The sequence below is a fragment of the Populus euphratica genome, unplaced genomic scaffold (genome assembly GCF_000495115.2).
Source record: "Populus euphratica unplaced genomic scaffold, PopEup_1.0 scaffold13.1, whole genome shotgun sequence".
In the NCBI taxonomy this organism is placed as follows: domain Eukaryota; kingdom Viridiplantae; phylum Streptophyta; class Magnoliopsida; order Malpighiales; family Salicaceae; genus Populus; species Populus euphratica.
The window spans coordinates 246877-272700 of record NW_011499872.1 but is presented as its reverse complement, the minus strand read 5'-3'; the positions used below and the strand labels follow the sequence as shown (position 1 = coordinate 272700).

Here is a 25824-nt window from a genome sequence, read left to right as displayed (position 1 = left end):
GGTTCTGCATCACAAGGATAGATCATCGTTTAATGACTTCCATTAGAGATTTGAAAACAACTTGTGATCAGTCATCACTGTGATCAATTCTGGCTATATGCTGAAACGCCACAGGCCATAAGAATCATGTGATCATAACATTGCATCTCACTGGAGTATTATCCGCAAGAGCATCTCAGAAAAAAGTTACATACTTGACAAAACATCGGATAAATAATTGAAGTTCTTAATTCTCTGTAATTCTTGTTTCTTGTTTACATTAGAATGGACGATATTTTTTCTTCAGCTCCATAGAGAATAAATTACAATGTGATACTACCAGCATCCACTCGTATCAATGATCCAGGAGGCATCAGACCAACACTATCAACGGCTCTGATCAGGCTTTTTCTGTTTCAACTGTCAACATCTACCTCCTCACAATTCTTCGGTATAAAAAACTAACATGAAGCCTTTGAGATTTTAAAAACAGTAGAAAAGCCCTAAAAGGACAGGGAGTCTGCCTCCACACCAGATGCAAACTTAATATGAGGAACTTCCCAAGAAAAAAGAAACATCTTCCCCCCTAATTGCCACCTACTTGAGGAACTCAATCAGTGATTAAGCATTAAAACGGATATGTATAAAGTGTCTGTGTCGTCCACATTCATCCTCGGGAGCATGCATAAGCAATGCAGAGCACGGCTGCTAAACTACTTCAGCAATACTTTCCATATCTTACTCATATATACAGCTAAAGACCATACAGAAAGACCTGCTGAGATATAAAGCAAAATGACACCAGAAGGTACTAAAATCCCTGGTCCTTCAAGACTGCACAAGAAAGAAAAGGACAAGGAAACAAAGAAATTGTAAGATACAGGGAATGACACAATTTCTGAGACACTAATCTCCAAGTTGACCATATAGCAGGAAGAACAATGTGAAAGAAAAATAGGTGGGACCTGCTGTCTCGAGCAGCCAAAAGGATAGTTAGTGAAATCATCTGGGTAGCAGTTTTCCACTTCCCTAAGTTATTTACAGCAACAGCCTGAGAACAGGAATCGTTCTTTATATATAAATCACAGTTAATAGTAAAGCATTTGTTCTTAGCAGCTAAATTTTTTTCACAAGTTTGAAAAGAAATGAGGTGGTTGAGGCGCTTGTACAATAACAGACAAACCTCTAGAAGTTTGCTATTCCGTGAAGCAGCCCATTCTCTAACTGCAGACATGGTTATCTACAAACAAAAGGCAACTCAATTGGTCAGATCAAATCATACATGACCCCGTAACATCACACAAGAATGTATGATTACCTGAAGGAAGAAAAAAGAAAATGAAAAATAAAAATAAAAATGGGATAAAATAGCATGTGACATAGGCACATGGGAAACTAAGGCATGCTATTGGAATGTGGGAGTGGGAGGGGGTTAGGAAACATAACAACATAAAGTAAATTACAAAATCAATGAGTCATCGATGCAATTGTCTATGGTTGAAGATGATTGACATTATTCACAATCACAATAAAAACAGACTACCATTGAGTTCCTCACAAACCCCAATCAAAAGGGACTTACAACAAACCCCGAAGAACATATAAAAATGAATCATTAAACTCCAATGAGCAAATGCCACACAAAACATGATCTTATTGTTGGTTATGGAGAAGAAAGAATTGCAGGTAAAAGGCAATAAGAATATATGCATTACCTCCCGGCCAATAATTGCAGTTGTAGGTACAGTGAACAGCCAAGGTAACTCTCCTGACATTGCATCTTCCAAAGGTCTAGAACATAATAAGATCAAGGCGGCAGCAACCATAAGCTGCGTTTAATAGACAGAAGAATGAAATAAGAAAACTCAAATAATTCTCACGAGTTACATGAACCACGCATAGTGATCCCACTGGGCTTGAAAAAACACAATACCTTATCAGCTACCGGATCCAAAAAAGCACCAAAAGCTGTGCCTAACTTCATCTGAAACACAACGAAGCGTTTAGCTGTAACCAATTACATAATTATATCGAAATAAAATTTACTCTCTTTCTAATCAAACAAAAGACTACACCTTTCGTGCAAGGTACCCGTCAAGCCAATCAGTGATTGCTGCAACAATAAAGATACTTGTTGTAGCAGTTCTTCCCCACCAACTATCCGCATAAAATGCTACGGCACAAAAATTACAGCGTCAGACCCCTCTAATTTAAGTACCATTTAAAAATTATTTCTGAAAGTCAAGAATATTCAAAGGGAATTTAGAACTGAAAGCAGAATTCAACATAAATTCAAAAATCATGCGCGTTTTAACCACCAAAATAATAAACTAATTTCATGCCTCCAATAAATTGCAAAAAAAAAAATCAAAAAGATATTTCCATTATAAAATCTACTACTCAAACTGCCATTAAATTCAATTAAATTAATACACATTTCTAATTTTTACAACAAAAATCGCCAAATTGCCATTAAAAATTCAAATACGTTAACCAATATAAAAAAAATCACAAGACCTAAAAGTAATAATAAAAACAAGTAAGCATCGCGGGAAAAAAACAAAAACGGTGCGTACTGGCAACAAGTAGCGGCACGGCAGCGACACGACCGAGGGTTAAAACGGTAGGCAAAGTTAGAAATTTAGAATGTTGCTGTTGTTGATTGTGAATCTGCATAGACGGTGATGCTGACAGCGGTTGATCTTGGCTGTCATGGTTATACCAACCTACATCGTCGATTTTATTCTCGGATCCCATATCGGACATGAAACCCGACTCGGGAGAAGAAGCTAAAGGCGGCGAATCGGGTCTAGAGAAGCGAGTGGAGGAACTAGAGTTGCGAGAGGGCAATGAAAGGGATCCACGGAACGTAAATCCTAAAGAGTTTTTATTACTTCTATTATTATTACTAGCGGTGTTATAATGGTAATAACAGGGGGTACTTTTATTATTATTCTTATTTGAAGGGAGGTGTGCGCAGGTTGTTAACGTGCGCCAACTTTTATTGCTATTAATGGGTAGATAGAGAGAGTAAGGAGTGAGAAATGTGGTGAGGTTGATGGCGGAGGAGATGGTTACTGTGTGGGCTATTTCTTTGTGGTGAAGGAGTGAAACTGCCGTGCCTAGTTTAAGGGATGATGGCATGGTGGTGGTGGTGAATTGTGAAGGTATTTGAATTCTTTTATTTTTGAACTGGGATTTTAATTTGAGGGGGTGGATTTTGGGTTTTCACTTTGGAAGTTGGCTTCGTCTCGGTCCTGATTCGGTGGGTGGATTCTAGTATTTCATCGGCTTTTTTTAATGCCGTTTAGCTTTTAATTATTATTTTTTCTAGTCCATGTATTGTACAGTGAATGTCTGTTTAGTCCCTGTACTCTGACTGCATCAGTCAAGTCCCCAAACTAGGCTACTGACCATTCTTCTTTTGGTTCCTTGACGTGTCGCTTTAGTCATGGCACCGGAGAGGAGAGCACTTGATATTTGATAACTTCACTCGTGTTGTAATAATAACAAAAATATCTGTTTCGTGTATTTGTTAGGGGACTATTTTGTCCCATTCGATTAAGTTTTATTTCCTGGGATTGTTTCTACTAGAAGATTCTTTAGATATTAGGTTTCTCTTGGTAACATATCATTGAAATGATGGCATTTCTATCTACATCTATGACTTGTTTGGTATGCAATTGCAAGAATGAAAAGGAAAGCTACAAGTGAAGTAACATGCTAAAATTATTTATTAAATAATTATTTTAATTTGAAAATTAAAATTGTTTAATAAGAAATATAGTTTATATTATTTTTCAGTATAATTTTTTATGTAAAAATTTCATTTGTGTGAACTCACCTTATTTTATATTTGATTTTTATTAAATAAAACAAGAACAATAAAATTCAAACAAATGATGATTTCATCAACAAGATTTTAATAATTTGTTAAATAATTATTTTAATTTAAAAATTAACAAGATTTTAATAATTTGTTAAATAGTTATTTTAATTTAAAAATTTAGATTATTAAATAAAATTTTAATATATAATTTATATTATTCTACAATATTACTTAATTCGTGTAGCAGAAAATAGATAAAGTCACAATCTTTTTATACTATCCTATCATTGCTGTTCTTAAATATAATAAACATGTGAGACATTTCATGAATAAATTTTTATGTGTTTGGTATTATGGTAAAGTATATATTCCATAAGTGTTTTTCCATTAAATATACATTGAAATGAGTTTTTTTTTAAAAAAATTATTTTTTATATTAACATAATAAAATTAAAAAAATTATATTTTTTTAATATTTTTTTTAAAAAAAATTGACCTTTAACACACATACATGAACATAAGTTTTGGAACTCTCAAACACGCATCCCTTGAACATGCAAGAAATAAACTCATTGTCGGCGGGTCAAAGATTTTTTTCAACAAAAAAATAAAATTACATGTATGAACCTTTTCTGCATATTTATATAGTTACAAAAATTACAAGTAAAGATAAAAAAAATGTATACATCTATCTAATCAAATAAATAAAAAATTATATGTATTGATAGATAAAAAAGAACCTATAGACAACAACTAAAAATAATATATATATATATATATATATATAAATCAAAATATATAAACTCATAATACAAGATGTTTACCTAATTGTATTTATTAAATTTATTTATTAAAATACTTTTTATTCAATCAAGCCATAAAAAATAGAGAAACATATTAAATTAATTTGATAAAATAAAATAAAAATAGAAAAATATATTATATAAGACTACATATATTATAAATATTATATGAAAATAAATATTTTTTATTTAAAAATTAAACTTCATGTGTGAAAAAGATACACACACATATATACAAGCTCTTAAAAAAATAAATGTATAACTAAAAAATAATTATTATTTAAAAAAATAAAGGAGAGAAAATTTATTAATATAAATATATAAAAAATATAAAAATATAAAAAACATTATTTTTTATAAAAATATACAAAAAAAAACTTAATATTTAAAAAAATAAAGGAGAGAAAATTTATTAATATAAATATATAAAAAATATAAAAATATAAAAAACATTATTTTTTATAAAAATATACAAAAAAAACTAGGTGTTACTGCCTTAGCAAGTCTAACTTATTTTATTAGAGTTTGTGTGGCTAGGTTTTTTTTTGCATCTAAAGTGGACATTTGCTCTATTTTTTTAAACAATATTATATGACAAGTCATTTATATTATCTAGTTTTTTACTATTTTTTATATTATCTATTTTTTACTATTATGGTGACCAGTGAAATGAAATTGATACTTTCTTATAAAAAAAAATTGAATTTTCAACTATTTTTTTTTTAAATATCTAAAAAAATATCATAAACAATTTGATAAGCTAATTAATTGTCTGAAAAATCATTCTAAAACTAAAAGTTTTATCAAAATCAGATTTGTTTACTCGATAATTTTAAAGTGAAAAAAAAACTTTGATACAAGCTACTCTAAAAAAGAAAAACAATATAATAATTTAAAACTAAAATAAAATTTTAAATTAAAAAAAAACACTAAAATAACAAACGGGCGAAATTAAACAACGAAAATGGTTGTTAAATTGGTCATAGCAAAAAAATAAAATAAAAAAATGCAACTTTACCCGTACTAGCTGGTGATTGTATGATACCAGTGAAAGGCATTGTGGGCCCACTTGTTTGAATAAAACACAATGATCCATGTCTGCTGATCTGCTGATTGCTGCAATCGGTACAGATATTCAGGTATTGTTTAGCAACGTGGCTGGCTTCAATGCTGTTGGGTGAAAATTTGACTTTTAAATTTTTTCATGATTTTAATTTGCTAATTAAAAATAAAAACTACTATCATGCTATAAAAAAAAAACTCTTCAGAATTTCCAAGTCATATCTTATGATTCGTAAATTGGGCAAGACACGAGCACCATGCATCGTGTTTAGTTTATCTTATCATTCGTGAACTGGACAAGACATGAACACTATGCATCATGCTTGGTTTATCTCGAAACGGGAAAGGCTTGGTTGCCGACACAGTCGTTACAGTGAGAAGAGATTATCTACTACACGGTCCACACCTCTCGATCAAAGTAAGATGATATTAAAAAATATAATAAAATTTATTTAAAAAATACTTGAAAAAATATTATTTTTTATAATAATTTTTTTATTTTTAAAAATTTATTTATAATATTATTACGCCAAAATTATTTAAAAACACTAAAAAAATAATTAAAAAAATCAATTGTCTAAAAAAACAGATTAAAACTTAATTGCAAACACCCCTAAGCTACCTTGTGTGTTTTTCTTTGTAAACTGTTGAAAAACTTTTTCATTTAGAAAAATAATTTTTTATAAGAAAACATTTTCTCTCTAGAAAAGATGTTGCAGTATCCATAAAAAAAAAACATTTTCATGTTAAACGACTAAAATATTTTTAAACAAACCTTTTCATGTATTTATAGTAATTATTTTCCTACAGTTTTCTCACATTTCTTGAAAAATAATACTGTAAAGGAATACAAGCGTGATATTTTTCACCGAAAAAGACTATCATTACCTCAACTGATTTACAATGGAAAAAAAAACTAAATTTTTTAAGGAAAATATTGTGTTTCTACTTGCATGCTATTATTTATTATTTATTCCAACAGTATAATTATGGATTTCCACTTTAATTGTAAGACCTTCGAAATATGAATGGGCAATATTATATTTTCATCGTGATCTAATTGTTATCTTTAAATTATATAGTGAAATATTAGTTTTCTTGCTTTTTTTATAGTGAATTCTTTTATTATCCTTAAAACAAATAAAAAATAAACTTACATTGGTGCTTTAAAGTATTTTTTTATTTTTTAACATAATAAAAATACTTGATTAATTTTAAAGAAAAAAATACATAGACTATCTTCTCGGGTTTTTTTCATCATGTTTTTTTGTTAATATCAAATTGACCCATGAATATTTTTATATTTAAATAAATATTAAATATTATTAAAAAAATACTTGCATGCACCAGCAAATAGGTGGCATGTGCAGGTTTGTCCGTTGATAAAGAATTATCTTTTAGAGTGGTGTTTGAATCCTCTCAGCATTTTTTCCATGGTGCGGTGACGCATGCTGCCAGCAAATCTCCAATTTGACGCCAACAAACCATTTTTGCTTTTTCATTCTTTTCTCTACATTCCTCAATTTCAACGCTTATCGTTTCGAAATCTCAACCTTGTGTTTCAACTTATTATTCATTTATATATGATACATGTTTTTTTAAATACTATTTATTTTATTTTATATAATTTATCAAGGTGAAAATTCATTTTTAATTTCATTCTCTTTATTTTTTTAATCTCGCAGGCATGGTCTTTGTTTTTTTATTAATATTTTTTTATTTTTAAAAATTAATTTTTTAACAAATTTTCCCCATGATTTTTTTATATTTATTATTTTGATTTATATTTTTCAAAAACCTTAAAAAATTTTAAAATTGATATTTTTTATTTTATTCTCGTCATTAAACTTACTAGAAACTGGTCCTTTTAATTGAGTTTGAATATTTAATTTTATGAGCTGCGAGTTCTAATATTTATCTTGGGGGGTTTGTTTAGTTTTTTTTAAAAAAAAATTCATGGTTTTTAGTTTTGTAGTTATCTATTTGTTTAATTAGACATTTTACTTTATTATTTTTATTTATTTGCTCTCAATGTATTTTTATATTGTTTTTTTAAGACCTAAGCTATTTTGATTCCTTTTTATTTGTTGTTATTTGTTGAATTTATTTTTTTAATTTTATTTTTTAATATTGAAATTGTTATAAATTGATATTATTTTTCAACCTCGCCTATCAAGGCTGAAGTTTTTAATATTGGACTTTGTGATTTTTTTTATTTTTAATTCATTTATCATGGTTCGGTCGCTTAGATTACATGTTTGATGGATTAACATGATTTAACTTAATATTTATATAGATAATTTTTTTAAAAATAATATCTATTATATTTTATCATTCAACATTGAGTTATTTTGTAAGTGAATTTCATAATATTTGATGGTATGCATTTTATTAGGTTATTTCATTTATATAACTCGAGTCGCGTGGTTTTCTAGCTTGCCTAGTTTATTGATTGTTTTTATTTTTATTTTTTTATTATATTTTTTAATATTAAATTTATTTAGAATTATATTTTTCTTAAATTATTTTCCATTAACTTGTCCCGGTCTCATCCTTTCATATTTAGCATGTTTATTTTAGTGTTTTTTTTCACCTGCTTGGCTTAAGTCACAGCTTCATTTTTTGTTTTGTTTTAGTAATTTTTTTTTATAATAAGTTCTCACTTATTTTTTTTTGTTTAATCATTAATTCTTTTATTACTTGATTGAATTATATTCGAGTCATCTTTTTTTTTCAAATACATTTTTATAACTTTTTAAAATTGATTTTTTTTTCATCTATTAATATTGAATTTATTAAAAATTAAATCTCTTAACTAAGCCCGAGTATGAGATTTCATAGGTTACATGTTTTAGAGAACAACAGTTTATGAGGTTCACTTAGTTTTTTTTTTCAAACTCATGTTTTGCCTATTTTTATCATCATGTATTTGTTTAATTAGATGTAGAGATCTATTATTTTTATTTATTTACTTTCTATATATTTTTATACTAATTTTAAAAAGACCCAAGTTATCTCAATCATTTTTACATGTCGTTCTTTGTTGAATTTACTTTGATATTTTTTTGAATTTTACTATTTAATGCTAGATTGATCATTAATTAATATTATTTTCCATTCTCATCCATTGAGATTAAAGTCTTTGACATTGGATTTTGTGATTTTCTTTAATCTTTTTATTTTTTTATTATGATTTCATTATTTAGATCATGAGTTTGATGGACTAGTCTAACTTAATATGATATCTATTTAAATATATTTTTTAAAATATTTATTACATTTTGTTTTTTCAACATATAGTTGTCACACGAGAGAGCTTTGAAATTGTTGATGTTCTATGTTTTATTGGATTATTTCATTTATATAACTCAGGTCACATAGCTTGCTTCGCTTACTTGTTATTTAATTTTTTTTTTCTATATTGATATTACCTGGAATTAGACTTTTTTTTCTTTTTTTCATTGACTTGTCTCAATTTTTTTCTTGCATGTTTAGCATGGTATTTTTCCGTTTGACCGGCTTAGACCATAGCTTTATTGCATTTTTTTTGTTTTAATAACTGTTTTTTTTATAAGTTCCCATTTATTCCTTCTTGTTTAATTATAAATTCATTTACTACTAGATTAGAATATTTCCATAGCTTAATATTTTTTTAATCAATAAAAAAAATTTATTCCAACCCAGCAATTTGACATTGATAAAAAACATCAGCATCAATAGAGAAACTATTTATCATTTCCCAAAATTAGATTCATAATCAACACAACACAACACCGCACAAAACCAAACCTCGGTTCGCAGTACCGGCTCACGGTACATACCAGCACCCATCCGGCATCCCGTCATTACTCCTGACTATCGATCAGCTCCACATCGTGGGTCCCTTATATTAAGCAAAGTACAGACATCAAATTACCCCTCCCCCTCCCCCCGTTAAACGCCTCTTTCAACTCCGTGCTTAAAGAAAGGGAAAATGAAAAACGGCAACCCACACCACACACATCTCACATGGAAGAATGTAAACGCCAATCTCGATAGACGCCACATCAATCTGCTCTCCCGCTTCTCTTAACCTCTCACAAAGCCCACGATACTAAGCACAAACGCGCATACACACAAACGCGCACACTCTCTCCCCCCTCCCCCCCTGAAAATCAGTTGCGGAGTGAGATCTCTCTGCCAGCATCTATCTCTCAACAGATAATCTTAAAAAACGGACCAATCAAATTCATCCAGCAAATGAAGGCCCAAACTAAATCTATCAACCCACTCCCCGGCTTTGAACACAAGAGGTACATCTTAAATCCTCTCCTATCTCCTCTCACCACGCGTCACTTTCTTTCCTTTTCTTGCGATGATCTATCAAATCCCGGCCCCTCTGCTGCCGTGATTGAATTGAACTCCACCAGTAGACACATTTCCCTGATCGATCGCGTTGATAATTACTATTTCTTGACTGCTCTTTGACTGTAGCTTGATTTATTACTGAGTTGATTTATGATCGAGTTTGATTTCTTTGAATTTTGATTACTGTCACAGTGTAATGCGTGATGTTTGGCTTAATTTAGGAATCAAGTGTGAAATGCGGTGTATTTTTTCAGTAAACTTGAGTGTGAATTGAGGTAATTTTGAGAGATATGGAGAGTAGATTGGGAGTTTTGATTGGAATTTGTTTTTGTTTAGTTTGAGTTAGCTAGATTTCGAGGTTTATTGCAGGTAAATTCTACTTTATTTTTTTTTTAAAATTAAATTTGGCTTGTTTGAGTTTTTCGATTTGTTATTTTAGAGTTATAATAATTATTTTTTGTATCTGATTGACGGAAGTGTTTATATGTATTTTTGTGATTGGCTCGTCATTGTGAATTTGCTTGAATTCTTATTGTGGAGGTGTTATGTTGTTAAAAGATATCAATGTGGACAGGGATGCGTATGGATTTGCGGTGAGACCGCAGCATGTACAAAGATACAGAGAATATGCTAATATCTACAAGGTTTGTTTGCTTCTGTTATACTTTCTTTCTAATTTTGAACATTCCTATCCATGCCATTTATAAGATCAGTGAAAATATTGATAATTGAGAGCAGCGAATATCCGAACCTTATTGATCTGGAATTTTTTTATCCAAAATTTAATTTATCTGCATTTCCTAATATTTTTTAAGCAACCAAATGGAGCTTGAGAGAAAGCAGTCTCTTACAGGGAGAATAGCTTTTTTTTTTTTATGGGCTTTTCTGATGCACTTGTGATTTTAGGAGGAAGAGGAGGAAAGATCGGATAGATGGCAAACCTTCCTGGAACAGCAGGCAGATTCAGCTCGATTGCCAATGAATGGGATATCTTCTGAGAAAGATAGCAAGGAATTGCATGCAGAAGTAAAAGAACAAGAGACCAGAAATGGCTCACAGAAGAACATTGAAGGTGTTGATATACTTGTTGAGAAACCTAGTTCTGATGTTTTACTGGAAAATGTTACAGAAAAGGAGGAGAAACAGGCAGCAACCAGTAAAAAAACTCATAGGATCCAAATTTGGACTGAGATCAGACCATCCCTTCATGCCATCGAGGATATGATGAGTCTTCGCATCAAGAAGAAAGGCAATCAATCAAAAGACCAGCAAGAGACTAAAAGAGAAAGGATGGTACCTCCTTTTGAAGATGTTAAATCACCAAAAGGAGCACCTGAAGAGGATTCTGAAGATGAGTTTTATGATGTGGAAAGATCAGATCTAATTCAAGATGTCCCTGCCAGTGACAATGCCCCTGCCACAGGTACTGCTCCTGATGTGCTGCCTCTAGAATCTTCATTTCCTTGGAAAGAAGAGCTGGAGGTCCTCGTACGTGGAGGAGTTCCCATGGCACTCAGGGGAGAGGTATATTCTGACTCCTTTTCCCCCATCAAATTAAGTTCACTTCATGGTGCATAAGCTTCAAAATTGATTTATGCTCACAATTGTAGCTCTGGCAAGCATTCGTGGGTGCAAGGGCACGCCGAGTGGAGAAGTATTACCAGGATCTGCTTGCTTCAGAAACTAAATCCGGAAATCATGCAGACCAACAGTCAGACAGTAATACTAAAGGTTCAACTACTGACACTGTTTGTGTACAAGAGAAATGGAAAGGTCAGATCGAGAAGGTAATGACATGCAGAGTCTTTCAATTTAGAATGGGACCTACTTTTGTCTCTTTGGTATTCTCAATCCAAGTCACCAACCTATTAGTGGTTTCATATGCAGGATTTGCCTAGAACTTTCCCAGGTCATCCTGCATTGGACAATGATGGTAGAAATGCTCTGAGGCGATTACTGACAGCATATGCTCGACATAACCCCTCCGTTGGGTACTGTCAGGTAATTGAAAACTTATGGTACTCAATGAAATCAACTATTGTCATTCAAGGCGTGGCCTGCCAGTTCACTGAAAAAAAAGAGAAAGGAAATTACATCTGGAGGTGTGTGATGAATTATGTGACACTCCTGAAGAAGATGAAAAATCTACAACAAAGCTGTGAATAAGAACAATTGGCGTTCTAACAAATTTTTGGCCAACGTCTTAAAATTTCTCATTATAAATTCAGCAGACGCAAATGAGATGATTGGCCAAAATCAAGCAATTCCTGAATGCTCTAGATGAATTTTTTATTATAATTGTCAGCATGAAATCACTTTGAACAATAACGCCATCATTAGCTGGAGATATGATACACGTAGTGAAAATTATCATCAATGTAAAACTCAAAATCACAAATATATGATATTAAAGTCCAGGCAGTACACTAATTGCAAGGATAAGCTTGCAATTGCAACAGCCTATTGCTGTTACTTTCAGCTAAGTTAAAAGAACTATTATAACTTTGAAGTACAATTTTCTCTCAACTTATGAGATATGTTCGAATAAAGAAGATACTATTAGATAAGACAGAACTTACAACATCAAAAATGTGATTTGACTGCGTTATACTGTCAGTGCAAACAAATTTAACCCAAAGAAACAAGTAATTCAACTTCAATAACTCTGGTATTTTTATGTGCCATTGAATTCTAATGTGTTGTTGGGTTCAATATGTGTGCAGGCCATGAATTTTTTTGCTGCCTTGTTACTACTTCTGATGCCTGAAGAAAATGCCTTTTGGTAGGTCTTGAAATTTAGTTGACATTATATATCTTTCCAATTGGATAGTCTTTGTATTTAGCAGAGTTGAGCTGTGGTTGACATTATATATTTTTCCAATTTGATAGTCCTTGTATTTAGAAGAGCAGTGCTGTAGTTTTGTATTGGAACATGACAGGGAACACTATTTTTGGATTTATATTTTGTATTGACATTGCTGTGCTTCTAAATTTTGGTTTTATTCACAGGACACTGATGGGTGTTATTGATGACTATTTTGATGGCTATTTCTCGGAGGAAATGATAGAGTCACAGGTAGTGCTTGCAATAAATCTGCCTTTCTGTATATATGTGCCTTTTACTCTTGCAAGACATGTGAATGACACTGAGATCAGTGGGCGGACATTGAAAAGTATCTGATCAGCTGTTCCATTTGTCAGGTTGACCAACTTGTTTTTGAGGAGCTGGTGCGCGAAAGGTTTCCTAAATTGGGTTTGTTCCATTCCTCATCATTTATACACTCATTTTCTTTGACGATGCTTCCTCAGTGAGTTCTTATGCCAAGATTACTTCTGGTGCAGTCAACCATCTTGATTACCTGGGAGTGCAAGTTGCTTGGGCTACAGGGCCATGGTTCCTTTCCATATTCATGAATATGCTACCATGGGAAAGTGGTCAGGTTCTACACTTTTAGATATGAACTTAAGTTTGTCTAACATTGCATGATTAAGTTTTTCACTTTAACATTGGCAGCATTCCTAATTTCTTCATTCGTATTCTCATGGCATTGTGCCCTAGTTACAAGATTGACATCTGATGGCTTTCTTCTGACTTCAGTTCTCCGAGTCTGGGATGTCCTCCTTTATGAAGGAAACCGTGTCATGCTATTTAGGACAGCACTTGCTTTGATGGAGTTATATGGTACTGAAAAATGACGTTGAGTTGTTATTTTTTACTGTGCAAACAATAACTTGGTTTTTCAATCATGAAGAGATGCTGTCATAATTTATGGAACTTAATTTAGATCAGTTCTTTTGCAGGCCCTGCATTAGTTACCACTAAGGATGCTGGAGATGCAGTTACTTTACTACAGTCACTGGCAGGCTCAACATTTGATAGCAGTCAACTTGTCTTCTCAGCCTGCATGGGTTACCAAAATGTAAACGAAACCAGATTACAAGAGCTGAGAAATAAGCACCGGCAAGCTGTTATAACTACAGTTGAGGAAAGAACAAAGGGGCTTCAAGCTTGGAGGGATTCTCAGGGTCTGGCAACTAAGCTATATAATTTCAAGCATGATCCTAAGTCATTACTGATGGAAACAAATAAACAGACTAGTGGTGAATTATCTCGTTCAGAGTCTGGATCCACCAATGCAGATGAAGTTCTTATTAGCTTGACAGGGGACACAGAAATAGATAGTGTTCCAGATCTTCAAGATCAGGTAGGTAAACATTTACCCCCTTTTCTTGAGCATAATCTTTTCCTCAATGCATAATTTTTACTAATTTAATGGTGATTGCCTGTTAGTAAATGTCCATATGATGTTTATCAACAGAATCCCCTTGGGTCAAAGACTGCATATTTTTTTGTTTGTAGTGAAGAAGAAACTGTAGAAATGTAAAATATATAGATCATCCTTCTTTTAAATGTATCGTATTCTAAATGAGATGCCCAAGAGAAACGGAACGAAGGGATGAATTGGCGAAGAATTAGGATGGGCTGCTGGTCGAGCTAGCTCTAATCGAACTGTGACATCACGTAAAGTAAGTGTCAAGCGAATATAAAAACTAAAAAAGAGCACCGTGCTAGAGTGCAGGCGCTTCAGCAACAGGAAGGACATAACTTTTGAATCAACGAAGCACTCTGTCAGCAGAGAAGTTTGATTTCATAAGAGACTACTAAAGTCTTTTAGTTACACCAGCTTGACCTTGATTGCAAAAATTGTTCTTGGAATGGAGTGGGCTTTGCTCTGATTGGAATGATGTGCTGGAAGATAATTATGTAAACACTGGCATATAGACTTTTGGAGCAATATTTGACTCCTCTATTGAAATGTAACCCCTGGAGAAACTACCGGGGAGGGAAATGTGTATTGTTGATCTAGAGGTTCTTGATCAGAGCTGATTTGAACCAATTTGTTGTATTTTAAAACATTATGCTTCCAACCAGATAAGTTCAAACTGGACATTGACATGCTGATATATGCTAAACTTGTAGGTGCAGTTGCTTCATTATCAAATGTTTTCATTTACGGATGGGACTGGGTTGGGTTTTTATTCTAGGTTTATTTTGCAATCCCCTTTGTTATCTTGTTCATGGCAACCATCATGAAACTTGGAATTTATATTCCATTCTTTAATGACATTAATACAAGTTTAGGTGATCTAGTCTTTAAATTTTAGATTGTGAAGTGCAGTTCTATTGTCATGCTGCTTCTTTGATTACTAATATATGAATTACATGCAGGTAGTGTGGTTGAAGGATGAACTGTGCAAGTTGCTAGAGGAGAAAAGATCTATTGTACTCAGGTTAGCACTGTTCCAATTCAATTGTGCTAATGTGCCTTTCTGTTGAGTGACTTAGTACCATTTTGGCTGCTGAGTGCTATACTATTAAGAAATAATTGCACTATTCCGTCCATTGCAATATTTGTTTAGTGATTGTAACGAAAGTGATACATTGATTCACCTTCACTCTTCAATGTGCATTTCACGGGTAAGAGAGAATAGCAAGTCTATTGGCTAAGTTGGTACGAGGATACATGAGGGTTGGCTAGGGTAGGTGAAAAACTGCTGTTACATATGTTATATTAAATTGGCTGCTTTTCTGAAACGTTATAATTTATGAGCTATGCAGGAGAATCTTGCATAGAGTGAGCTCAGGGTCTGAACATAGGACTCAGGTTCAAAGCTAGCGCTTGCGTCATAACTATCCCACTAGTTCAAAGCTAGCACATGCTTTGTGACTATCAACTAGCTATTTTGATCTCCAAAATATAGCTTTTGTGTGGATGGAATTCTCAGTTCGCACAAGACTAGATCTTTTAAACATTCCCAAATAAATAGCGCAAAGCTTTAGAATAGGTGAGTTTTTCATTCCAACTAAGAAAAAAAAAAGCTGAGTTTTGTATGGGCACCATGTCTCTGGCAGAGTGAAAAATGCTACATTTTTGTCTTCAAGTGGCAGTCTCTTTTGGAAACAACAGTAATAACAAAATTATTCTCTCAGTGGCAGTCTTCTGAGAAAAAACAATTTCTGTAGTCCTCGCCTGCAGAATTTGATGTAGAGTCACTGTGTAAGTAGTCAAATTGTTTTCCAATAATATTGCATTTAATTCTGTTAATTCCAATTCTTTGTTAGAGCTGAGGAGTTGGAGACAGCTTTGATGGAGATGGTCAAGCAGGATAATCGGCGGCAATTGAGTGCTAGGGTATGTCCAGACTTTCTTCTTCTTTAAATGAGAAATGGTTGATCTTCTTGCAAGGCCCAGGGAATTGAAATTACACAAAATCCACAGTTACTCTGCGTTATTTTTAGTTCCCTTCTCAAGCGATTTCACATTGTAGTTAGAATCTGCTTCATTTTATGCCTATTCCCCATGAATGATGGCAGCAATAGGGTAAATTATGATCTTGCAGTGGTTAGTGTTGGATTGGACATTAGGCTGCAATTTTATGCAATATGCAGTTATCAATTATTAAGCCGGATTGATTATATGTTGTATCACATTCTGATCTTCTGATGATCTCCAGGTTGAACAGTTAGACCAAGAAGTTTCTGAGCTGCGGAGGGCTCTTGCTGATAAGCAGGAGCAAGAAAATGCCATGCTGCAGGTTATTTTTTGCTTTGCGGTCAATCAGTTCATTTTGGGAAGATTGCATCTTCTCTTCTCTCTAATCTTGGATTGTTCTTTTCTTGATACTAGCTCACTTTCAACTTATGTAGGTCTTAATGCGGGTGGAACAAGAGCAAAAGCTAACTGAAGATGCTCGCATATATGCTGAGCAAGATGCGTCAGCACAGAGATTTGCTGCTCAAGTGCTTCAGGTTTATAATTTCTTGCTCTATTCTTTAATTTCATATTTTATATGTAATTTGCATTCAAATAAAAGTCTTTAACAGTTCTAACATGATGTGTGTGATGTTCCTGACCTGCATTTTTGCAGGTCGAACATACCGATTATGCTAGTCAATGCTTGACTCATTTATGTTCATTGGAGCTAGAACTCATAAATAATGCAATTATATCAATTTATCGTTGTACCAACTATTAGAAACTTGTGATGAATCCGTTTCTACCTGAGTTCTGGAAGGTAGTGCTTTAATATGAAGGTTTAAGTTAGAATTTTGCATAAAAGTAGGAACATCACTCTTTCTATATGTTGGAATAGATGTAGAACACTCTTGACATGATTGAGAGTATCCTTTCTACCATAATACCTTGCCCTATTGAGTAGTTGTGCTCCCTCTCCACCAAGAAGCGCAGCAGAGCCCTTGATGTTACTCTTTAATTGATCTGTTCTCATCTTGACATTCTCTGTCTCTTCCTTTCACTATTCACTCCAACAACTATATATATATGCAGGAAAAGTATGAACAGGCCCTTGCGTCACTTGCTGAAATGGAGAAACGAATGGTTATGGCAGAATCAATGTTGGAGGCGACCTTGCAGTATCAATCTGGTCAACTTAAAGCACAACCTTCTCCACGGTGTGTAGTCAATTTTACTAGTGCCAAAAGTTTCTCATACCTTTGTGCTGTCCTAGTTTTCTTGTTTACAGGGTTTAATCCTCCACCCTTCGTTGAATTCTATTGGGTAATGTTTACTTAGATTTATCACTGGTTTTGGTTGGGTATATGCTAAAATGGAGTGGGGTGGAATGAACATAATGGGATGAGCAGGTTGTCCGAATGCTAAAGAGGTGCTTTTTCAATGCTGACAAATAAGCTCTATTTGAATCTTATCATCTCCCTGTTCATCCCCAGGTTTTGGCATGCATTCATGAGCAGCACTGTATGTGGCTTATTCCATGCATGAAGTAATGTCTGTTTTACATGCATATTTTACCTACTTGGATGATATTGGTGCTTATAAGAAACATAAATTTTCTCTGTAGATCTTCACATCTAGATTCACAAACACGTGGAAATCAAGAGCCTGCACAAGATATACCTGCGAGAAAGATTGGTTTACTGGCTCGGCCGTTTGGACTTGGATGGCGTGACAGAAACAAGGTTCAATTTCATTGTTTTATTGCTCCCTTAAATTCATGAATGCAATCATCATCTACACATTGCAGTGTGCAGGTAAATAGGATTATAACGTGTATGTTTGGGAATGCCCTCCGTCATTCTGATTATTTGTTACTCTGCTTTGTTTTCTTTGTCAAATGGTGGAGTAAAAAGGAGAGTTAGTTGCCTAGCCCTTGCAATATCTCTCCTAGATCTCTGGTGTGATACCCCCAAGAGGGTTTACCCCCGTCTGTGTATTTGATTCAACTGTCTTTTTTTACTATGGCTAAAATATTGCCTGGTGGAGCTACTTACCAGCATCTTTTTTGTGTGTTTTAGTGTTGTGGACCATAATGCCTGGCCTTGTATTTATTTTGTGAGAGTCATCTGTTGGCTGTTTTTCACTAAAATTGCTATTTTTTCTCATGAAACAAAAGTTAACGGTGCTGATTCAAATTGAACTCAACAGGGGAAACCCGCTACTGTTGAGGATGCAAGTGATGTTAAGCCTTCGAATGAGGTGCAGAATCCAAGTGTTGAGCAGGAAACTAATGGCATTTCAGCACACGACAAGGAATAGAGAATTGCAGATTTACTATAATGATAGGTAGATCTTGAAATCTCCTGCATGTTGGGTTGGTAGATATTTTTTGTGCGCGAATGCAAGTTCTCCGGCTGGGTGTAGATTAGTTTCTGTCTTTGTTTTTACAGCCATTGTAGAGCCCATTTCCATTAATTATTTGCTCATTAAACAACTACATTAGTTTAGAGGCGAAGAGAATGTAAGAAGAAACATGATATCATTAGTGAAACAATTGTATAAATCTTACATTGGTTGGCTGGCAGTTAAGTTCGTTTTGGTGAAATATGAAGGAAACGTGTCAGTTGCTACAACTATGCAATATTTTTTAAAGCATTCTTGAGCTCAGCTGAAAATTCCTTGTTTACTCGAGTGTATAGCATGTTTTACTGATAAATAAACAAACTCAAAAGGCGGGCCAAATAAGCTCGCCCGTCAGTTCCATGTCATCAGATAATGTCCTATACAAGACTTTGGATCCAGATATCTTTGTTCCCTTTCTTTTGTTTGTTCTTCATAAAATATAGAGATCCCCATGGCTATTGACAGAAAATGGATGAAGGTTGGGTAAGGGTTCAGCATTCGTTTCAGGACAATTTCACGACTGAGGTGTTCTGACATCCAGAGAAAGGGTTAGGAGTTAGATTTCGGTTTTGTTATCGAGAAGGAACACAGATGAAAGTAAATGCTTTGCTTTAAACACTGGAGTTGATAAGAGTAAGAAGTTAAGGGAAAAAGAGCCGAATAGCATGGGGGATTGCTTGTGTTCAGAAGAAGAGCGGGAAAACTCAAGTTATGGCAGGTGGGTGAGCCAATTCCTCCAAAAAAATATGACCAGAACCTTGCTAGGTTGGATTTACATATTGTATTCTCGTGTTAGTCCGTCACGCCCATATTCCAAAACCACATGTTCAAAGTGCCAGATCCAATAGAAGGCACCCCTGAGAGATGGATCAAATCCAAAGATTTTGGGCAAATCTGGAAGATGTATGTACAAAAAAAACACAGGCAAGGAGCAATTCCAAGCAACTAGAGCAGACCTTTGCTCAAGGCTGCACGAGTTTCTATTAAGAATGAGAATTAGATACAGGGCCCAAAGCTCAATTGGACATGAAAAAATTTTGTAAAGTAAGGGGTAGAAGACTGGAAAAAAATAATGATAATCTTCAGGGCAAAACGAACTTACAAAAAGGAGGAACAAGAATTTTCTATTGCAGCATTTGTGTCTGGTACCGCTACACCTGGACTGGTGCAGACTTTGATCAACAAGAACCATTGCAAACGCAGCCAACAGCTGCATATCTAATCCTCTGATCTCTGAATCATGGATAGAAATTTGTTCGGGTAAATCATCCTGTGTTCCTGTGGTTTGCAGGGAGATAGCAGTCTAAAATTGGTTTCCAAGGTTTGAACCATCCTTAGACAACTGTTCCTGCTAAATCTCTACTCTACCACCTTCATTATTCCCTTCTAGTTCCAGGAGTAGAAGGGCCTGTGCGAGAGCCCTGGATTGGCTGGGTCTCTGGATCATACTTTTGGGAAGCAAGATAAGAAAGTGCTGTGACTACATCAGCTATAAGGGGTCGCATATTAGGCTGTTCTTGAACACACATTGCAGCAACAGCAAGAGCTTGATACAAGCCCCTCATTGGATAGTGGCCTTGGAGTAATGGGTCAGCCATCTGCGCAAATTTTCTCCGATCTTTAAACAACGGTCGTGCCTGCAACACGGGACGAATTAGATTAGGATACACTTAAGTAGCTTCATGACAAGAACTTGTATTCTTGGTGATCAGTTCCTAAGTAGCTGATGTGACAGCAACAGCATAGCAAATCTGAAATGCAGAAATAATACTGACTAGCTAAATATGAAACCCTGACTAAGTTTATTGTGTGAAGCGGATAGGTCCTAGGGATAACAATTTAATCCAAATTCGATGGACATCCACCCATCTAAATGGGTAGAATTTTTATGGATAGTTGCTATTTTGAATCAGACATGGATATCTAAAATTCTTTCCAAATGGATGAAGGATAGGTTATAGATATTATCAAACCCGGCCCAAAAAATATATATATATATATATATATATAATGTAAATAATTACGGTTTTTCAATTCAGTATAATATACACATACCCCAATATTAACATTATACACATGTATAATATTTATTATATCCCCATTACTATAAGTATATATTACCTTTTATTTTATGTTGAGTAATACATAGTATTTGGGTAAGTAATATTGGAATGGATATCATAGAGTATACATATTCAAATTTCTTACTTATGGATAATGGATAAAATACGGGTATAAATATTGGTTTTGGGTAGGGGTATGGTTTAGGCCCTAAACCTAAGGATCAGCAGCAGTTCTCGTCATATAATCCTGGACTCAAAAAACCAAAATAATAATAATAATAATAATAATAATAATAAGAAGAAGAAGAAGACCAAAGGTACATGGATTCATGGTTGCTGCACCACGTATTTATTTGAGGCATCTATACAGGAAGGATGAGAGTATAAGTGCAGGAGGAAGACATGGATAGCTTTCTTACCCATGCAACCAAGTTATGCTCCCCAGCGGCTCTTGAATTATCAATAGCTTTCCTCCCAGTAATAATCTCAAGAAGAACAACACCAAAGCTATAAACATCTGATTTCAGAGTAAGCTGACCTGTCATTGCATATTCAGGTGCACAATATCCATAGGTTCCCATCACTCTTGTGGATACATGAGTCTTGTCACCAACAGGACCCAATTTCGCCAAGCCAAAATCAGATAGTTTGGGATGATAACCTTCACCAAGTAAAATGTTTGAGCATTTCAAATCACGGTATATAACAGGGGGGTTAGCACTGTCATGCAAATGCTCCAAGCCTTTTGCAGCACCAGCAGCTACTTTCATTCTTGTGTTCCAGTCAAGTCGTTTCTTATCAGGTGGCAGGTCTGAAATATAAGCATATAAGAAGGAAAATTGCTGAAGCTTTGCTACATGAAATCTATATCAAGCCACTGCAGTGATTAAACAAGAAATGTGAATCTAGAACAGAAATCTTTGCTGCAACCATGTAGTTTCTGCACTCCACCTGCCATCAATCTCATTTGACTGTTTAACAGGATATGCAATGGACCAAAAAAAACCCTAAACTTTTTTGCAGCCTAATTATCTAGAAATCAAGATTTGGCACCATACCATGTAGATGGTCTTCCAGAGATCCTAATGGCATGTACTCATAAACCAAAAGTCTCTGATCTCCATCAGCACAATAGCCAATCAGGTTAACAAGATTTGGATGGTGGAGGAGGCTCAACATCAATACTTCAACAAGGAACTCTCTATTCCCTTGCAGCCCATTACGATCAAGTTGCTTGATAGCTACCACCTACACAATCCAAAGGACATGGTTAAGGTCTTACCACAACCCTGTTGCAAACGGTCAAAACTTAATGCATTAAAAAGAGATTAAATGCCAACAGTTAGGAGATTATTTTGAGCTAAACAAAGAACAAGCACAGCAGAAAATAAGTATATTTAACTTTTACTCCAGTTAAAAGCACAATGCTTTTGCAGGGAGTTCTTCACAAACTTTCCCTTTTGGTGAAACATGCACCTTATAATTCCCATATTTCTTCGAGCACTTTTATGCCTTCCAAAAAAATGAAGTCTACAAAGAAAAACTTGTCTGTAGATGTTGCTTTTATTTCCAGTTACCTTCCTGTTTGCTTTACATTATAGATAAATGTTTTGGAAAAAAAAAAAACAACCACCAGTGGAGACCAAGTATACATTAAGAAGCAATGCATGCTACCTAGAATGCCTTTAATAAGCTTGCAACAATGATCTCCTAGATTAGTGGAAGGGGCAGCAGAGATTCTGATGTAGGTTTTGACTTTCAAGATCCAGTGGCGAGGTGGAGGCGGACATAGATGAACATGTGGGGATTTGCTGGGTGATTGAGGGCCCTGTGCAATGGTTGTAATGTGAGGTTCTGGTACTTGAGTTCTGATGGTGGTGACAACAGCGGCTAGAGATTGATCATAATACAGGCAAAGTGACAATGGAGCAGGACACTGGTGGGGTAAGGTGACCATCATGGCATGAACAAAGTAGTGACAAGGCAGAACTGTTATTCGTTCCAGGCAACAATGATCATGGCATGAGACGCAAGGCAGTTCAAAATAACATGTGAAGCTGCAACTTCAGTCGTGGCCAGGTATGGTTTGCTTTCTCTTCTAAGCAGTATCAGTGCTTGTTTCTCCTTTTTTGTTCTTTGCCCTTGGTATTTTTTTTTTCCACTGCTTAAAATGTACACTCTCAATGCCTTTTGTCTACTACTACTATTTTTTTAAAAACATGTTCTGAAGAATTTTCTATAAAATAACACTGGCTTTGGCAGAACTGGAAAATTTTTCATGACTGCTAGAATCCAATTAGTTCAACCAACCTGATTGGTACTCTCCAATCTCCCTTTATATACTCTGCCAAAACCTCCTTCACCCAAAAGACAATCTGCCCTGAAGTTCTTTGTTGCATTTGCCAGTTCGCGAAATGTGAATGTATGTGCTGCAATGTATTCAGAGCCTCCATCCTTAGAAGCCTTCTTCACATCCAGTGCCATATTTGACTTTGTTTTATCTGGAATGCGATCAATATGATTTTTTTTTATTGAATGTAGAAGAGCAAGATATGGTTCATACTATTACATCAGCAAACATAAAGGATTTTTGACAATTGATAACATTTCATCAAGTCATTAAGAGTTTGGAAAGAAAAAGAAGAATCACAAAAGACAAAACAGGCATTCAAGAAGGATCTGAGCTTGGATTTTCCCAGTCATACAAGACAAGAAAACGATTGAGCTCCATTACAAGTATTGCGCATTGCTTCCGTATGCAACAACAGTTATCCAACCATAATGGATCTGTAAACAGTTTCTGAACTAAGTGGATGCTGCTGAATTCTTTTAAGGAAATTCGACCTTGACATTAAGATAACTTGCCTTTTATTCAAGCATACAGGAATTAAAAGAAGAAGAAGAAAGTATGCACCTGTACAACCACTGTAATGTTAATTAACCTACCTTTTACAATTAGTATGAAACAAAAGTGTGATTAACTTCTTAAAAATTAGGGATTTCAAAATAAAATAAAAACATGGATAAGTGGTTGAACCAACACGGAAAATTACAAATCCAACAAAACTTTAATTAATACATAATTTACAATCAAGGTGGCAAAGGCAAGAGGTATTAATACAATTCAGCTTCATTGATTACCTGATTTGAATTTGACGCTACGAGCAACTGTTTAAGGTAAATCGTTGCTGAATCGATCCCGGTAATACTAACAATCATTTTAAGCTGGTTTACACTACTTGTAATTATGGAAACTCGTCATGCCCACAAAGTCATTATCATTCGATTAGGCTTCGAAATAAACCACATTAGTCTAAACAAGAGCTAAACATGTTCCCCAGACAAACATCAATCTCAAATCTTATCCTCCGTGACCAATCCAGATCAATACGTTATTCCAAACCCGTTAAAGATTGCTTCACACAATTACGCAAACGGCGTACCTTTTATCAATTCAAATCATTTTTCATGGCAACAAAAATGCATGAAAATCAGTCCAAGAAATATTAACATGATACTGGGCATATGACAAAAAAAAAAATCTAAACTTTCAAGCTTTATGGTGTCTTTCATTGAAATACCTGAAGATGACGGGATCTGATCATCAGGCTTCTTGTTACTGGCATTTTTTCTGGACTTTCCAGCACAAGAAAAGCAACCCATTTTAGTCCCTCTTTCTCTCTCACTGCAACGGGTATTACCTCGCAGAGAGAGGGGGGGGGGGGGCGGAAGCAGACCAAACACCGCTTGGGATAGAGAGAGAGTGTGCTTAAGTCTTTAGTTCGGAGAGAGGGCTATTCTGGTCTATATCATTTCATTCCTGTGTCTTTTTGCAGCTGCGCCCTTCTGTCTTGCCAATTTATGAATGGTAACTCAAACTTTCTATATTCTCTCAAATTCCCTTTGTGGATCAAGTCTCAGTTCATTCCCATGCTTCTCGTGGGTCTTATTTTCAGATCACATAGATTTTACTGAATTTCAATTTTAGATTTTAATTAGTAATAATACTTTGTATGAAATATATATATATATATATATATATATATAAGTACGTGCCTTTTTTTTCCTTCACGTGGACCGATTTATCAAATGCTTGGTCATTTTACATTTTTTTTTAATTGAGGAAATTGACTATCATGGGCGCCATGGGGATGTGAAGTATTGATGGCTAGATGTGATAACTGTATCATAAATACATGATATTTTAAAATTAGACATGGAAAATTATTTATATACAATAAAGTTATATTAAAGAATCGTATAAACTGATATGTTAATGACAGGTGATAAGTGGTTACGTGTAGGTTTCAGGAATATTAGATATTTAATAAATTATAAAATAATAGCTGCCACGTCGGTTTGTATGATTTGCGTCCATAACAGCTTTTCAGGATTTTGAATTTCCATGTTTTTATTGAAAAGATTAAATTACTATTGGCTTGTAAATGTGCTGTTAACTACTTGGGCTTGGGCATAGATATAATTTTACTCATTTCTAGCATCAAGCTGCGCGGTGGCATGCTCGTCCTTTTTTCTTTTTTCTTTTTTTAATTCTCACCACCTTTGAGAAAAAATTTTTGGATTTATACCAATCGAATATATCATTAAATAAATTGTGCTGTTAATTAATTTTATTAAAGTATAATGAGGTTTATGTTTTTAATTCAGTTTAAAAAATTAAATTATTAATTTTAATTTTAATATATAATTTATATTTTTTTAATATTTTTTTCACGTAAAAGTTTTAAATAATTTTTTCATATGATATTTAAATTTTAGTGACTGAGTAGCTATCAATTCATTCTAATTAATAAAATTAAATATTTAATAATATAAATTTATGAAAAAAATGAGCTTAAGAAATTTTATTTTAATTAATAAAATTACTTTTAACATGTAAAGTTCAGCAAGTGAAGTTCAAGCACTAAAAAAAATAATTTTTTTTTTTTTTGATTTACGTGGGGTGTTCGGGCCAGCTTGCGTGCACCACGACTAATCCCCACGACCTACTGAATATCCTGCAAACCCAATAGGCATGTAAGGCACCGCAGGGGTGACAGACGTGCACGCTAGGGCTTGAA

At 34.0% G+C, this 25824-nt stretch overlaps 3 protein-coding genes across 5 annotated transcripts; 1 reads left to right on the top strand and 2 right to left on the bottom strand.

Moving 5' to 3' along the window:
- Positions 1-116: 116 nt before the first annotated feature.
- On the bottom strand, positions 117-3280 carry LOC105127448 (CDP-diacylglycerol--glycerol-3-phosphate 3-phosphatidyltransferase 2-like). The gene is made up of 7 exons (XM_011028758.1): positions 2556-3280; positions 2055-2152; positions 1913-1963; positions 1695-1808; positions 1163-1219; positions 945-1030; positions 117-813 (listed from the first exon to the last, which is right to left on the bottom strand). Exons 1-7 carry the CDS (start codon positions 3121-3123, stop codon positions 693-695), a joined length of 1095 nt encoding a protein of 364 aa, XP_011027060.1. The 5' UTR covers positions 3124-3280; the 3' UTR covers positions 117-692.
- Positions 3281-9558: 6278 nt separating this feature from the next.
- On the top strand, positions 9559-18942 carry LOC105127447 (TBC1 domain family member 8B-like). 2 transcript variants are annotated; one of them, XM_011028756.1, is made up of 18 exons: positions 9568-9965; positions 10595-10664; positions 10927-11544; positions 11631-11807; positions 11908-12021; positions 12744-12802; positions 13030-13096; positions 13222-13273; positions 13363-13455; positions 13619-13702; positions 13822-14225; positions 15251-15312; positions 16145-16214; positions 16537-16617; positions 16730-16831; positions 17370-17494; positions 17902-18019; positions 18486-18942. In XM_011028756.1, the coding sequence occupies exons 1-18, from the start codon at positions 9913-9915 to the stop codon at positions 18594-18596; spliced, it is 2460 nt and encodes an 819-aa protein (XP_011027058.1). In that variant the 5' UTR covers positions 9568-9912; the 3' UTR covers positions 18597-18942. The 2 variants fall into 2 exon arrangements, with proteins under 2 accessions (XP_011027059.1, XP_011027058.1); XM_011028757.1 differs by lacking the exon at positions 18486-18942 and having other exon boundaries at positions 9559-9965; positions 17952-18009.
- A 672-nt stretch (positions 18943-19614) lies between these two features.
- On the bottom strand, positions 19615-24532 carry LOC105127446 (serine/threonine-protein kinase CDL1-like). 2 transcript variants are annotated; one of them, XM_011028754.1, is made up of 5 exons: positions 24325-24532; positions 23054-23244; positions 21802-21991; positions 21163-21554; positions 19615-20317 (listed from the first exon to the last, which is right to left on the bottom strand). In XM_011028754.1, exons 1-5 carry the CDS (start codon positions 24404-24406, stop codon positions 20057-20059), a joined length of 1116 nt encoding a protein of 371 aa, XP_011027056.1. In that variant the 5' UTR covers positions 24407-24532; the 3' UTR covers positions 19615-20056. The 2 variants fall into 2 exon arrangements, with proteins under 2 accessions (XP_011027056.1, XP_011027057.1); XM_011028755.1 differs by lacking the exon at positions 24325-24532 and adding an exon at positions 23885-24186.
- Between the last annotated feature and the right edge of the window lie 1292 nt (positions 24533-25824).

What these genes read in the sequence shown, in the direction of transcription:
- LOC105127448 (XM_011028758.1), bottom strand. Translation starts at nt 3,123, where the DNA reads ATGCCATCATCCCTTAAACTAGGCACGGCAGTTTCACTCCTTCACCAC. An exon ending in GGAATAGCAAACTTCTAGAG is followed by an intron (nt 1,031 to 1,162) that starts GTTTGTCTGTTA and finishes TCCTGTTCTCAG; the next exon opens with GCTGTTGCTGTAAATAACTT. An exon ending in TTGGCTGCTCGAGACAGCAG is followed by an intron (nt 814 to 944) that starts GTCCCACCTATT and finishes TTTCTTGTGCAG; the next exon opens with TCTTGAAGGACCAGGGATTT.
- LOC105127446 (XM_011028754.1), bottom strand. Translation starts at nt 24,406, where the DNA reads ATGGGTTGCTTTTCTTGTGCTGGAAAGTCCAGAAAAAATGCCAGTAAC. An exon ending in GATTGGAGAGTACCAATCAG is followed by an intron (nt 21,992 to 23,053) that starts GTTGGTTGAACT and finishes TGGATTGTGTAG; the next exon opens with GTGGTAGCTATCAAGCAACT. An exon ending in TCTGGAAGACCATCTACATG is followed by an intron (nt 21,555 to 21,801) that starts GTATGGTGCCAA and finishes CTTATATTTCAG; the next exon opens with ACCTGCCACCTGATAAGAAA.
- LOC105127447 (XM_011028756.1), top strand. Translation starts at nt 9,913, where the DNA reads ATGAAGGCCCAAACTAAATCTATCAACCCACTCCCCGGCTTTGAACAC. An exon ending in CGAAAGGTTTCCTAAATTGG is followed by an intron (nt 13,274 to 13,362) that starts GTTTGTTCCATT and finishes CTTCTGGTGCAG; the next exon opens with TCAACCATCTTGATTACCTG. An exon ending in GATGGCGTGACAGAAACAAG is followed by an intron (nt 18,020 to 18,485) that starts GTTCAATTTCAT and finishes TGAACTCAACAG; the next exon opens with GGGAAACCCGCTACTGTTGA.